General features: G+C 37.7%; 1 protein-coding gene across 1 annotated transcript; it reads left to right on the forward strand.

Annotated features, from left to right (window-relative positions):
• Positions 1–5,324: 5,324 nt before the first annotated feature.
• LOC132030352 (1-aminocyclopropane-1-carboxylate oxidase homolog) lies at positions 5,325–8,426 on the forward strand. Its single transcript, XM_059419981.1, has 3 exons — positions 5,325–6,000; positions 7,622–7,943; positions 8,051–8,426. Exons 1-3 carry the CDS (start codon positions 5,453–5,455, stop codon positions 8,300–8,302), a joined length of 1,122 nt encoding a protein of 373 aa, XP_059275964.1. The 5' UTR covers positions 5,325–5,452; the 3' UTR covers positions 8,303–8,426.
• The last annotated feature ends 5,822 nt before the right edge of the window (positions 8,427–14,248 follow it).

Genomic DNA, 14,248 nt, shown 5'->3' on the forward strand with positions numbered 1-14,248 from the left:
CCCCGGCCTGGCCCCCAAACTAGCATTTTCCCCCCCATTTCGGCCCCCAAAGTAGGGCAATTCCAAAGAATTAAATTGAAGGCTATACCCCCGGGGCGCTTTTTCCGTTAAAATTAAAACCCATCCGCCAGTCGCGGACCTGGGGTGGCAAATAATCCCGAATAAAGCATCAACAAATTCGCCACACGGAGGGGCGCTTCTCTTGCCTCATTTCCCAATTATTGTACCATCCGCCCTCTCGAGTCATCATCCCTTCCCCGATTCCTCGAAGGGTTTCCCCAAAGTTCTCAACATCTCTAATAAAACACTCATGAAGTCACGGGCTCTAGTACTAGCTGAACGATCACTTGGGCCCGCATTTTGCCGTTGCGCCTGGGCCGCAACCAACTGTGTCAATAAATGAATAGCTTCGGTCACTTGTCGACCCGAAGTAGCCGGTGGAGGAACTGGAGGCATAGGAGCTGGAGTGGAGACCTCTTCATGCTCTTCTGCTACTGGAGGAATAGAGGTAGCATGCGAGGGAGAGGCACTTTGAGACTCGCTATGTCCTAGCTCAACTGGGGGTTCTCGGCTGGTACCTTCTCCCGCAGCGCCTAGTATTGCGCTGACTTTCTTTCTCTTTCTCAAAGGCATTACTGAAAATTAAACAGAAAAAGATTAGGTAGTTGCATCCTTAACTTGGCTCTATCGCACGATCTCTTAAGATGAAAGATGGTCATTTTTCCTAAATGCCCTGTAGCCTCCTGTTTATTAGCGTGGCGCGCAACACACCATAAACAAGACTCTACTAGACACGGCTCGTAGACACTTCCTAGGACTGAACTACTCTGATACCACTTCTGTCACGACCCGAACTACGGGCCGCGACGGGTATCCGGGGCTAACCACCGAACACCACTCATATTACTACTTATCTGCTCTTATTCGTGCTATATGCTCATAATCATATAAAGATGTTATTATCGGAAACATATTTGCTTTTATAAACATAAGCCCTTCGGCTATCAAAATAATATATACATGCACATATATACATATACATGAACACTATGGGACCATATCACCCACACTGCGTATCTACGAGCCTCTACTAGAGTACTAGACATATGGACGGGACAGGACCCCGTCGTGCCCAATCATGAATATACATACATATGTACCAAAAGAATAATCAATGGCACCTCCGAAGGATGGAGTGCTCTCAAATCAGCCGCTAGCTCCTATGAGTCTGGATCACCCCCCTGTCTACCTGTGAGCATGAACACAGCGTCCGAAGAAAGGACGTCAGTACGAATATTGTACTGAGTATGTAAGACATAAACAATAATAAGACATTAATGAAATAAGGAGGCATCAATGAAGAGCAATCTGTGACTGACTGAGGCATAACGGAAATCATACATGCTGGCTTACTTTTATACTCATCATCATCTCATATATGCATAAATGTATAAGCTGCCCGACCATATAGGTACGGTGTGATAAACAATAACGTGTGATAGTGCCTGCGTCCGTGCCTCCCGCGTCCGGGTATCGTCTCGTACCGCCACTAGTGGTGTCTGCCCATGCCATTTAGACATGGTGTATAACTGCCCGCCTTGTAGCGTATCTGCCCGACCATTTAGGCGCGGTGTGATGTCATCATGTACTCATTATATCATGCTCATCATAGTATGCTTATCATATTATACATGTCATAACTCGTCATAATATACTTATCATGACGCATGCATATAGACTTATAATAATAATAATAAGAGAAAAGACATCATTTCCCCCTGGAACTTGGCAGCAAAACTCACTTTAGCAACTAAACTTAACTGGTAATTATTTACCCCCCTAAACAACTTAACTGATAATTATTTACCCCCCTTAGCGGCCTGGACCAGTTGAGTGTATTACACTCGCGCCACGTCATTGCCACATCATTGCCAGGTCATTGCCACGTCAAAAATTACCAACTCTTCATTTTTTATTTTTCTTTTATTATTTTTCTCTTTTCTTTCTACTTTCTCCTCATTCTCACCAACACCGCCGCCCGCCACCAACACCGCCGCCGCCCCACCTTCTTCCGCCCCTCCACCCCCACCCCAGCTGCATTGTGATTTCTTCATTATTGAAGAACACCACCACCACCATATTGAAGTCGAAGTCCACTGTATTACATCACAGGAACTTCACTGCTTAAGGTGTCAAACAAGAAATTGATTAGGTTGAAGCCTTCATATACACACAATTTCATTAGGATATCAGAGGAAGTACGTTAAGCGTGTTTCTTTAAGCAATGCCATAAACAACAAAGAACATTAATACAACTATCCTTGTGGTGAAAGCACGTTTCATTGTACACTTCCATTACATTTGTTCTTTAGGAAGTATAGGGGGGTGAAGATTCATTTCTCCACCAATGAGCTAATCTAATAAATAATTAACTTTCAGTAGAAGGAGCCCAAACAATAAGCATTCAAGGATATCTGGCTAACTCCTGCATTTTCATATTTTCTTTTGTTATTTCCTCTATCAGTGATGCTTTCCTTTCCAAAATACTCAACTCCTCTTGAACCTGAAAATCACCACACAGATCAATGTATTAAGTTTTCCTAATACTAATAACGGACAATACAATGAATATAAGAAACGATATGAGAACAGACAGGCATAACTAAACATAACTAAAAGTCTGCCCCCTCCGGCAGACTTTTAGTTAAACACAACTAAAAGTCTGCCCCCTCCGGCAGACTTTTAGTTAAACACAACTAAAAGTCTGCCGGATCCGGCATAACTAAATATAACTAAAAATACGCCCTCCGAAAGCATATTCGGCTTGCGTTTCTAAGAAAGTATGCCTCGGATCGAGCTTGCATTTTAATCTTAACTTATGGAGATAATGTTCCAACTCACATCTTAATCTCGGTTTACAAATTAACAACAATTAACATAAGTATGAATTCGGCTTGAGACAAGAACCCAAGCAAAAGCATTCCAGATATCGGCTAACTCTGCATTTTCATATTTTCTTTTGTTATTTCCTCTATCGTTGATGCTTTCCTTTCCAAAATGCTAAACTCTCTTGAACACAGAAAATCACCACGTATCGATGTATTAAGTTTTCTAATACTAATAACGACAATGCAATATAAGAAACGATATGAGAGCAGACGGGCATAACTAAACATAACTAAAAGTACACGCCCTCGTGATTTTAGTTAATCTGACTAAAAGTCTATGGGACCCGGCATAACTAAACATAACTAAAAGTACGCCCCCTCACGGAGACTTTTTTAGTTAAACCTGACTAAAAGTCTGGGATCCGGCATAACTAAATATAACTAAAAGTACCTTTCTCCGATATTAAAACTTGCATTTCTAAGAAAGTATGCCTCGAGATCGAGCTTGCATTTTAATCTTCTTATGCGATAATGTTCCAACTCACATGCTTAATCTCGGTTTACAAATTAACAACAATTAACATAAGTATGAATTGACTTGAGACAATGCAACCCATAATTCCAAATCCACCGTTTGAATAACAATAACAATTGTCATTGTTATTGTTAACACAAATAACAATAGTAGCGACATCCCCCCTAGCTTTGACGGTGGGTGCATTCAATTAACAATAATATTTTATTTGGAAGACAAGAATTGTAATTTCGGACGGTGAAGATTGTTCCTTGAATATGTAATAAGAAATTAAAGTAACTAGAGCTTAATAACAAAACCCGAACAACACTAGAGAGAAACCAACACATGACAAAAGCAAATGTCAATTTTATGCAAATGTCAACTTTATGCATTTGAATGAGTATTTGTTTCACGGTGGGAATTTGAAGTGGTTTGTTAACTCAACAAATTTAATCTCTTTATTTGTGTCAAATCAAACCCATAAATTAAATCTATATACAAAGAAACAAAGCGAGAAGAAAAAATAGTGGGAAGCTGTTGAAGTAGAACGCGAAAGAGAAGGGAAAAGAATAAGAAAGAAAAGGAAAAAGTTAATTTAAAATAGAAAATAAAATATTAAGAAAATCTTAATATATCATCCAATTAGAAGATGACATACAGTACGGTTGGGATCACTTTTAGTGTTTATTTTTTTCCTCCCACGCGCTTTTTAAGAGATTGAGTACGCTTTCTTGCCACGTCACTCGTTAAGGGGGTAAATAATTATCGATTAAGTTGTTTAGGGGTAAATAATTACGAGTTAAGTTTAGTTGCTAAAGTGAGTTTCTTTGCCAAGTTCGGGGGAAATGATATCTTTTCTCTAATAATAATTCAAGAAACTTATAAAATAATTTTCTTTTTTGAAATTATGCTAGAAAATGATTCAAGAGAGAGATCTCCACAAGCACGTATGGATTGAAAATAAAAAAATAAAAAAAAGCACGAAAAAACATGTATGGATGACGTGAGATATATTTAACCTATAATGAGATTTGATAAAGGTTCAGTTAGAAAAAAAGACTGGTAACATTGCCCAAATTTACGATAATGTAAAAGAATAAACAAAGTAAAATGTTTATTCTATTATGTGTCATCTTTATTAATGACAAAATTCTACTAAGGGTGAAATGGGAAAAAATAATTAATTTTACCTTGAATTTCTAAAATAATAAATAATTTGAAATAATTATTTTTAATAGCCATGTCAAATAATTTGAAACGGAGATGTAACAAAATAAGGGGCGGATCTACAAAAAGTTACAGTATACCAATAAAAAAAGGTCCAAATGGAAGTGGTCTTAACAAAGAGACTCAGTTGTGTGAGGGTCCCTCTACGTGACAAGTGTCCATTGTGGGCCATACAGGTTGCACATTGTGGTTTGGTTACTGAAGATTCACCGGGAACGAAGAAAGAGGGCAAACAAATTGGGTATTGGGACCCTCTTCCAGCCATGTGTAGCCACTGGATTGCATTAAAGAATAAACCAAAATTACGATCCCACCCCTGTGAGGACGACTAAAAATCCAATATCAGCGTTTATATATAGTAGTAATATCCTCTTCTATTTTTGGGGTATGGTGGTGGGGTAGGGGTGAAGAATGGCAGTAGGTTCAGACAGGGGCCAGTGAAAGGGACTTAAAACATTTTAAAGCTTATCATGACAATCTCCTTGTTTATAGCCCCCTCCTTTTTTTTTTTTTTTTTTTTGTGTGTGGATAGGGAAGATAGTGTATGGTGGTGGGGTACGGGTGAAGAATGGCAGTAGGTTCAGACAGGGACCAGTGAAAGGGACTTAAAACATTTTAAAGCTTATCATGACAATCTCCTTGTTTATAGCCTTTATTATTATTATTATTATTATTATTATTATTATTATTTTTTTTTTTTTTTGGTGGATGGGGAAGATAGTGTTTTGCATAGAGAGTAGTATTTATAGTATCCCCTGCTTCCCATTAGGTTCTAGGAACCACAGGAACTCTACTTGTTTATAACATCCTAGCAAAGAAGATGGTAGTCTCTAGCACTGATGATTATCAGGCCACAGTTCAGAAAAGTTACGACAGAATGAGCGAGTTAAAAGCCTTTGATGATACAAAGGCTGGTGTCAAAGGGCTTGTTGATGCTGGAATCACTAAACTACCTCAAATATTCATTCTACCACCAAACAACAGGCCGGAGTCCTCGGAAACATGTGCAACACAGTTCATTTTTCCAGTGATAGACCTTGAATGCATTGACAAGGACCCAATCAAGCATAAAGAGATTGTGGACAAAGTTCGAGATGCATCGGAGACATGGGGTTTCTTCCAAGTGGTTAATCATGGCATTCCAACATCTGTCCTGGAAGAAATGTTGCTAGGAATACAACGGTTTTTTGAGCAAGATATCGAGGTTAAGAAACAGTATTACACTAGAGATACTACGAAAAAGGTGATTCATGCGAGCAATTTTGATTTATTTAGCCCTTCTGTTCCAGCTGCAAACTGGAGAGACTCATTTTGCTGTATCATGGCTCCTAATCCTCCCAGTCCAGAAGAATTGCCAATAGCATGCAGGTATATGTTCTCAAAAACGAACCAGAAAATTGTTGAAAATTGCTTCCAGTTAGTGCAGTAATTTTCTTTAGCATAATAATTAATAAGTTTCTTAAATTTAGGGTGAATCTTTTATGAATTTTAAATTTCTATGAATAGATTAGTTTGTTGAGATATTTTAGCTTTTTTGAATTCTTGGTATGCAGATTTTTCCGTAGATTATGTTACCGAGTTGGCTATTTAAAGCCTTCCTATGCTTAATAAAATTATCGAGAGACACTTTCAATCAATATTTCAATTCCTTTTTGCTGCCCGGCCCAATCTTTTAAAAAACCAACAGTGGTATCAACAATCTCCATTGATCTTACGGGATATGTGAATTCATCTAAAGAACCATTTTCAAAAACTATTTTCAACCCATTTTTTAACCCGTGCTTATTTTCAACAAGTAGGGCTATTTCAACCAATATTAATTTTAACATATTTTTCAAATATGGCAAGCAACAGTCTCTCTTTCAATGCAGGGGCGGCTCAACGAAATTTGTAGCCTAAAGCCAAACCTGAATAAAAGGCCGTGAATATTTTTGGTTCGTTTTGTTGTATGTGTCTTAGTTTGACTTGACACGAAGTTTAAGAATGTAAAATTTTTTGAATCTGATTAAAACTAAAGTGTGTATTAGATACCAAAAATCTTCTTTGAATCTTGTAATCTTAAACATGTCATATCATTCCTATAAGAGAGTGCGTTATTAAGGCTAAAAACAGAAAATATGATTAATTTGAAGCTTATTAAATATGAAAGATGCATTTTTATTAAATAAACTATCAGTTTTGATCAGTGAAATTGAAATCATATCTTGAAACCTATAATTTATGGGATGTTGTGATGGAAGAAAAATTCTTACAACAATTTTTACAAATCCTACAATTGTCCAGATTAAAGCACTTTCAAAAGAGCTTTCAGACGAAATAATGTTATTGAGGGTGATTGTTATGCACTAAACCAAAAGAAGAAAAAGAAGAAGAAAAAAAGAGATTAAAAAAAAAAGTGGCCAAGTTAAAAAGCAGTTAAAAGATTCAACATCAACCACCAAAGCGGAAATTGAGGAGGAACAATTTTTTAAATTGTAGCAACTGAAGCAAAGGAGGAGTGATGGAAATTGCTTTCAGTTACTGTAGTAATTTCTTTAGCATAATAAGTTGCTTAGGTTTAGGATGTATCTTTTTTGAATTTTAAATTTCTATGGATAGATTAATTTGTTGAGATATTTTAGCTTTTCTTGAATTCCTGTTATGCAAATTTTTCTGCAGATTATGTTACGGAGTTGGCTATTATAAGCCCTCCTATGCTTAATAAATTATTGAGAGACACTTTCAACCAGTATTTCAACCCCTTTTTGCTGCCCCAATCTTTTAAAAAACCAACAACCAACCTCTTTACCTTGTAACTACATATGTATTATGTTGTGACAAAAATCAAGAATTAACGATGACACATGATTTATTGCTTAATGTGAGTTTTGGAGTAGTTAGGGAAATTAATAAATTTAATTAGAAGAGGTACCCGTCCCTGAAAGCCAATCAAGCATACTTTGTTATTTCAAATATTGATGCTATGTCCTGCTTCAATCAATTTGTGCAGGGAAATACTAATGGAGTACTCTAAGGTTGTGATGAAATTGGGCTGCTTCTTGCTTGAATTATTGTCTGAAGGTCTCGGTCTTGATCGTTGCCATCTCAAAGATATGGATTGTGCTGAAGGGCTTGGTGTTTTGGGCCATTACTATCCAGCATGCCCTCAGCCGGAACTCACCATAGGCACCAACAAACATTCTGACGGTGATTTTATCACAGTGCTTCTACAAGATCATATCGGAGGACTCCAAGTGCGTCACCAGGATCAGTGGGTTGATGTTCCTCCTACACATGGCGCACTTGTGGTGAACATTGGAGATCTTCTGCAGGCTAGTATTCTTTTTCTTTTCTAAACCATCTACAATCAATAAAGAGTGAATAAACCACCTAGTTTGGCACTGATATCATTTATGCTTCTTTTTGTTGCCTTTTTCAGCTCATATCAAATGACAAGTACATAAGTGTTCAGCACAGAGCATTGGCAAATAAAGTTGGACCAAGAATATCAGTTGCATCCTTCTTCGGTATAGGTCCATTACCATCTTCCAAACTGTATGGACCAATTACTGAATTGTTATCAGAAGATAATCCTCCAAAATATCGTGCCACCACAGTGAAAGACTACAATGAATACTTCCGTAAAAAGGGTCTAGATGGAACATCTGCATTGTTGCATTACAAGATCTAATCATAGTAAATAGTTAAATTTATAATGAGAACTGAGAATTAACTTTTGATGTATCTTTTGCTGAAGCTTTATAAGATGTTGAGACATGAACTGCTATGATATTTGCAAGATCTTCCTTGTGACTGATCAGGCTGGAAAAGTTTTCTGTCTGACTGATCAGGCTGGAAAAGTTTTCTGTCTGTTATAGTTTCTATTCTTGTCAGCAAATAAATGATTGTCAATTGATTCTCGCAGAATTGGAAAAGATATTTCTTTTAGTTCTCTCTTTCTAGCTTTTATTTCTTCTTAATGTAGTGTTGCATGAGCACTGCTAATGAGTGATGAATGTTGACACCCAATTTTGTCCCGCCTTCTAAATATTTATTTAAATTTATAGTAATTTTGGCAATTTAAGAAATGATTATTTATATTTCTATTATAATTATTGACTTTTACTAATACTGACATTTTATTATCTTGTTATAGTCACTACTGTTATTATCTGCTATTTTATTACCGTTACTACTACCACTATTATTATTATTATTATTATTATTATTATTATTATTATTATTATTATTATTATTATTATTATTATTTATTACTACTATTATTTTGCTATTATTTGTTACTACCAGTATTATTATTATTCGGATTTTATCATTTCAGCATTTTTACCAGCTTATGCACACGCATCGCATTTTATTTTCGCGCAATTAAATGGTAACGTTTACTTACTGTTGAATTTCAAATATATTATCGCACGGCTATTACGACGTCATTTTATTTTATCTGAGTACTAATATATACATACTTTTATATGAGATAATATTTTAACATATATTAGCATATAGTTAATTAAAACGGGTCTTTTATTTAAATTTAGGAGTCCATAATCAGTCCCAAATCACTTGGGTCAAAATCTGTCAAAATCTATTTTGTATGAAACCAGCCAATATTCATTAAAAATCAACCAAACTGACCGACCCAGCCCACCAAATCACGTGACCCGCCCCGGCCCATCTCTTTTCTAAAGGAAACCTAATCGTTTCCTTTCCCATCTCCCTTCAGCGCCGCACACCCTCTCATCTCTCTCTCTCCTCCTTTCGTCTCTTTCCCGACCAAAATGGCAAGGCGACAGACGCCTTTCACCTTCCCCAGGCCTTGCATGGCCATTTCGGGGAAGGCAATTAATATTCGTACCCCACCCCGTCAGTTTTCAAAGGGTGAAGCTTTGTCTCCTTCGTTCCCTCTCCGATTTTGATCTGAAGAGCTTTAAATGTTTTCGTCCCTTTGTGAAAGGGATGGTCCTTTTATCAGTTGCTTTTCATATTTCGGGTACCCATTTTTCAGTGATTTGTCTAGTTCGGCAAATCTGAACGTTTTGTCATCGAACGTTGTTGACCAAAAAAAATCCCGCCTAAATTTCAATTTTGAAGCCCGGCAAAACCCTAGAAGTTCCCCGATAAATAATCGCTTTTGAAATAAGAAAAGGGACTTTTTTTTGAGCGGCAGAAATCCCTCCTAGAAATCAAAGTTTGAAACCCCTAAAAACAATAGTTCTCCGGTTGCTTAAATCCCCTTTGAAAATCTTAGTTGTTAATTTTTCTGAATATCACCCTAAAAGTGCTAAATCCTGTTCTGTTTTAGCTTTGGTTGTTTGTTTGAGTCCGAACATACACAAATTCGAACCTCGAAGTGTTTCGAGGTATATCAGAAGCTCGAGCCTCACTTCGCTGCACCCGAAGCAGGTAATTTTCCTTCTTGTCTTAGTAGTCTTATTTTCTTAATTCTGTGTTTCAAGTAGAATAGCTTAGTTTTCATTTTCATTTTAGATATTTAGGTTCCCTTTCAATCCTATTTTCCGGTTCTGTTGTTTCGAGTTCGCGTAGTTTAGCCTAGTTTGTTTCCGTTTAATTTGAGCAGTAATTCCTGTCTCTTTTATTTTGTTTCTTGAATTTTTTTAGTTTGAATTATTTATGCCTATGTGTCAGTATTAATCTAGCTTAGTTAAGCATGGTATGTGTTAATTTAGTCAGCCCGTGGTTAAGTAGGTTCCTGTGTCCAGTTGGTTTAATTTATTTAGATAAGTATGTTTGGTAGTTCAATGTAGTGAAACACGTCTGTATATTAGCCTTAGTTCAGTCTGATTCTGGTTAAATATGCCTGATAGGTTAGTTTAGCCGAATATACTTAATCTAAGCATGTTGTGATAGTTTGCTTCACTTTGATCTTGATGTTTATCCGGCTAAGCGTATTGACACAGTCAAGTCCCCCTGCGGCTGATTGTCTTGTTGTTTGGGGATGCTAAATCTTCACTTATATTGGTCTGCCACCTGTGGAATCTAAATATATGATAAGTAGTTGCCTAAATTCCTCTATGTGGTCAGTATGCCTATTGTTCAAGTTCTGGTCGAATGTTTGTGATTCTATGCATCATGTATTTAAAACAGTCCTGTTTGATCTCCGAATCATGCTGCTTAGTTTACACGCGGCTGGGTATATATCTTGCTTTTGAGTATGATGAAGTTATATTCAGTATATAAGGCTTTTGTTGATACAAACTTGATTATGTGAAGTTGATTAATGGTGGTGTTGCTCATATTAGGTGTGTATAAGCTGAGTGTTTAGTCCTGTGTAGGTTATGTGTCCTTATTCAATAAGTTTAAATCATGTTTAGAGGTATCCAAGTCTTGTGCTCATATGGTACTGCTAGTTCAGGGCTAAACTTTCAGTATGTGGGTATGCATCCCTATTGTAACACCCCGCATCTTGGAACTGAGTTTAAGCTCATATCATTAGAGTTAGTGGAAACACCGAAGGTTTGAACGTTTTGCGAAAATGGTTGATAGGCCTATTTCGAGCAGCGATAACTCCTTAATCGGTTTGGAATTTGGGAAATTACCCCTAATGAATTCGTAGTATGTGGAAATACCTTTCTAACGATATAAAGACCAAGCCAATCGAGAGATCGGAGCAAGGAGATATGATCGTCTCAATATGGCTAATAGTAAGGCACTTGAAATCCTATCGAATCGGCTAAGTTTTTGATACGTCTGCCTTCCAGCCAACTTTCGTGAAAATCTGTTATGAATTTGGGAAAACTTCCTTGATGAAAATTGTAGATCTTTGAAATAGCTTTCCAATGGTATCTTACGGGGTCAAACGGACATCTGTGCAAAAAGTTATGCCCATTTTACTGAAGCATGTTCGCTGGAAATTCTGCCTGGCGTAACGGTGACGTTACGGACCGTAACTCGTGTTACGGGCCGTAACAGTGGACCGTAACGTCCCAAAAATTTCCAGAAGCTCACTGGAAATTTTCACCAAGGTACGGTACAAAGTTACGGTCCGTACCTTGTGTTACGGGACCGTAACAGTGACCGTATCTTGGTCCGTATATACGTTTCGGGTCACCGACTTCGGAGGCCATAACCCTATCATAAATTGGGAATTTGGGAAAACTCAAAGAACAAAGTTGTAGATAATTGAAATATCTTTCCAACCATAGGTCGTGGGATCATAGGTGACATCGGGATAGGGAGATATGGACGTTTTAAGACAGAAAGGTCCCAACCCGATTTCAAGTTGGGTCAAACCCATTTCCCCTTGGTATTTAAGGGAAATGTTAACCCTAGCAACCCCATTTCCTCCATATTTTCAGATTTTAGAGAGAGAAGGGAGAGAGAGAGATTAGAGAGAGAAAGTAGAGAATCAACCAAGTTGAAGGCCCCGAATCCCAAGGCTCGTGAAGGATAAAGTGTAGTACAAGTTCTTGCCGTCGTTCTAAGCTACAAATCAAACTTGGGGTGTTGATTTCGTGGTGGATGCTCATAAAAGGTAATATTCCTACTCTCAAATCATTTATAGTTGAGAATTGATGAATTCTTGGGAGAATAACAAATGGGTTTGATAAAGGAAATTATATGAATTATGTTATGCTAGAGTTTTGGATTTGTTGATTTGGGATTGTTGTATTCATGTGGGTGATGAAGAATGATGTTGATTACACCTAATTGAGATTGTAGAATCACCTAGAAGTAATAGAATGGGAATTGGGTGAAGAAATCACCATTAATGGAGATTATGGAGCTTCATGCCCACAAAGTGTTTGATAAAATGCTTAGATGACCAAAGCATGAATATTATTGCTAATATAGAATCCCTTTGACTTGTATTGATATAGATCAAAGTTGAAAAGGTTGACGAACATTGTATTACGCTCAAAGGCTGGAATTAAGGTATGTGAGGCTAACTATCTACGTTAGGGAATGTTCATGATTCTCCCTACGCCTCATTCTTCATACTTGTCGGTAATTTGACTCGAAATACGATTTAGCCCTGGTTTTATGATATGTTGTAGAGCTATCTTCTAGGGTTGCGATTACTGAATCGTTCATGGTTATCAATTTGAATATCATGAACTCAACACGTAATCTTTATAGACTTATGTATTGTTACCACGCTGAGTCTCGATCAGAAATTCGATATGCTCGAAACGATCAATGTTTTCAATTTAGTCCGGCATGTCTATTTCGGGCGACGTTGTTCATTGTTGTTATGGTCTCGGTCCTTATTAATTAACCATAATTATACATATGTGATTTTGCCCGAGGGCACGACAGTCTTGTGTATACGTATACATGGCCGAGGCCATTGGTGACGCACTACTAGGCGGGGCCATAGCGTGTATTTATTATTGGGCCCCGCGTATACAAACACGGATAATACGGATGATTCGAGATATAGAGCGAGGGGAGTATTCATATCTCTACTTCTACTTGCTATTACGATTCTGATTATCGAGTTTCGGTTTCGGTTTCGGTATTTTATTGCTTCGGTTGCTTTACATACCGAGTACAATTCAAATGTGCGTGTCCCTTTTTATTGCTTGGGGGCTGCGTCTCGCGATGCGAACAACGATATACGGAGTTGACGACTCGGCTATTTAGGAGTGCACGTATCCTATTGGTGAGCCCCGGAATTCCTTCGGGGCGTTGTTAGTTATCCGGTCGGTTCGGTTTATAGATTACTCTATTATTCGGCACTGCTTAGAGGCTTCGCCAGAACACGATTCGAACGATCGGATATTTATTATGTTAGCACTTGTTGGCGATCGTTCGATTGTTTGGTTTAGCCATGTTGAGCTCTTTCGGATATGTTCGGATTGTCTAAGTATTTCCGCATTATGATATTTCGGTGAGGCTTTTAGTTAATCGGCATGTGTTAGTTTTATTTTATAAATTAGTTATGTTTTGATATCACGTGTTGATTCGGCCCGACCGATTGGTTCGCTCGGTCACATGCAGTCAGGCACCGGGTGCCGTGTTACGTCCAGGCCCAGGTTCGGGGCGTGACACCTATTAATGTGGTGCTTGGTTGATTTCTGTTTTGATGGATCTGTAACTAGCATGCAACCTTGGGGTTAAATATCTTGTTAAGTTTCGATGCGAAAATAACCCCGTAGATTGGTGCGTTTGGAGAGTATCTGCATGCCGTATGAGAGTCCAAGCTTGTGTTATTACTCTATGTGTTTAGCTTTGGTCCTAAATGGTTAAGTCTGCATTGTTTGTGAATCCTGTTCAAATCTTTGAGTTTTCGGTCCAAATATATGCTTATAAGAGAATGACAAGTCCATTTGTCGCGGCATAGTAATTTCCGTAACTAGATTATCCCCTTACCATAACCCCTGTGCATATTCTTCAAAGTTAGATATCTAGGTCGTACTTCATGTTTGTTAGTTTGTTTGAGGGCTTTGTGGTTCATTCTTGCTACATGAATGTAAATATCTAGGTTGACAGAGGGCTTGAATGCTCTGGTTGTTTGAATGTGGTTCTCTGTTTGAGTAGGTGTGTTGGTTGATTTAAAATATGTGGTTAGAAAGTCTCTATGCCTCTCTAATCTCAGTTGTGCAATAGAGTATGTCAAGAATGCATGATTGTTTGAGTTGAGATCCGGTTTCCCTTT

Source organism: Lycium ferocissimum, chromosome 1, assembly GCF_029784015.1.
Source record: "Lycium ferocissimum isolate CSIRO_LF1 chromosome 1, AGI_CSIRO_Lferr_CH_V1, whole genome shotgun sequence".
NCBI classification, from domain to species: Eukaryota; Viridiplantae; Streptophyta; class Magnoliopsida; order Solanales; family Solanaceae; genus Lycium; species Lycium ferocissimum.

Coding starts and splice junctions, on each gene's coding strand:
- LOC132030352 (XM_059419981.1), top strand. CDS start 5,453: ATGGTAGTCTCTAGCACTGATGATTATCAGGCCACAGTTCAGAAAAGT. Junction 6,001..7,621: donor GAATTGCCAATAGCATGCAG/GTATATGTTCTC, acceptor CAATTTGTGCAG/GGAAATACTAATGGAGTACT. Junction 7,944..8,050: donor ACATTGGAGATCTTCTGCAG/GCTAGTATTCTT, acceptor TGCCTTTTTCAG/CTCATATCAAATGACAAGTA.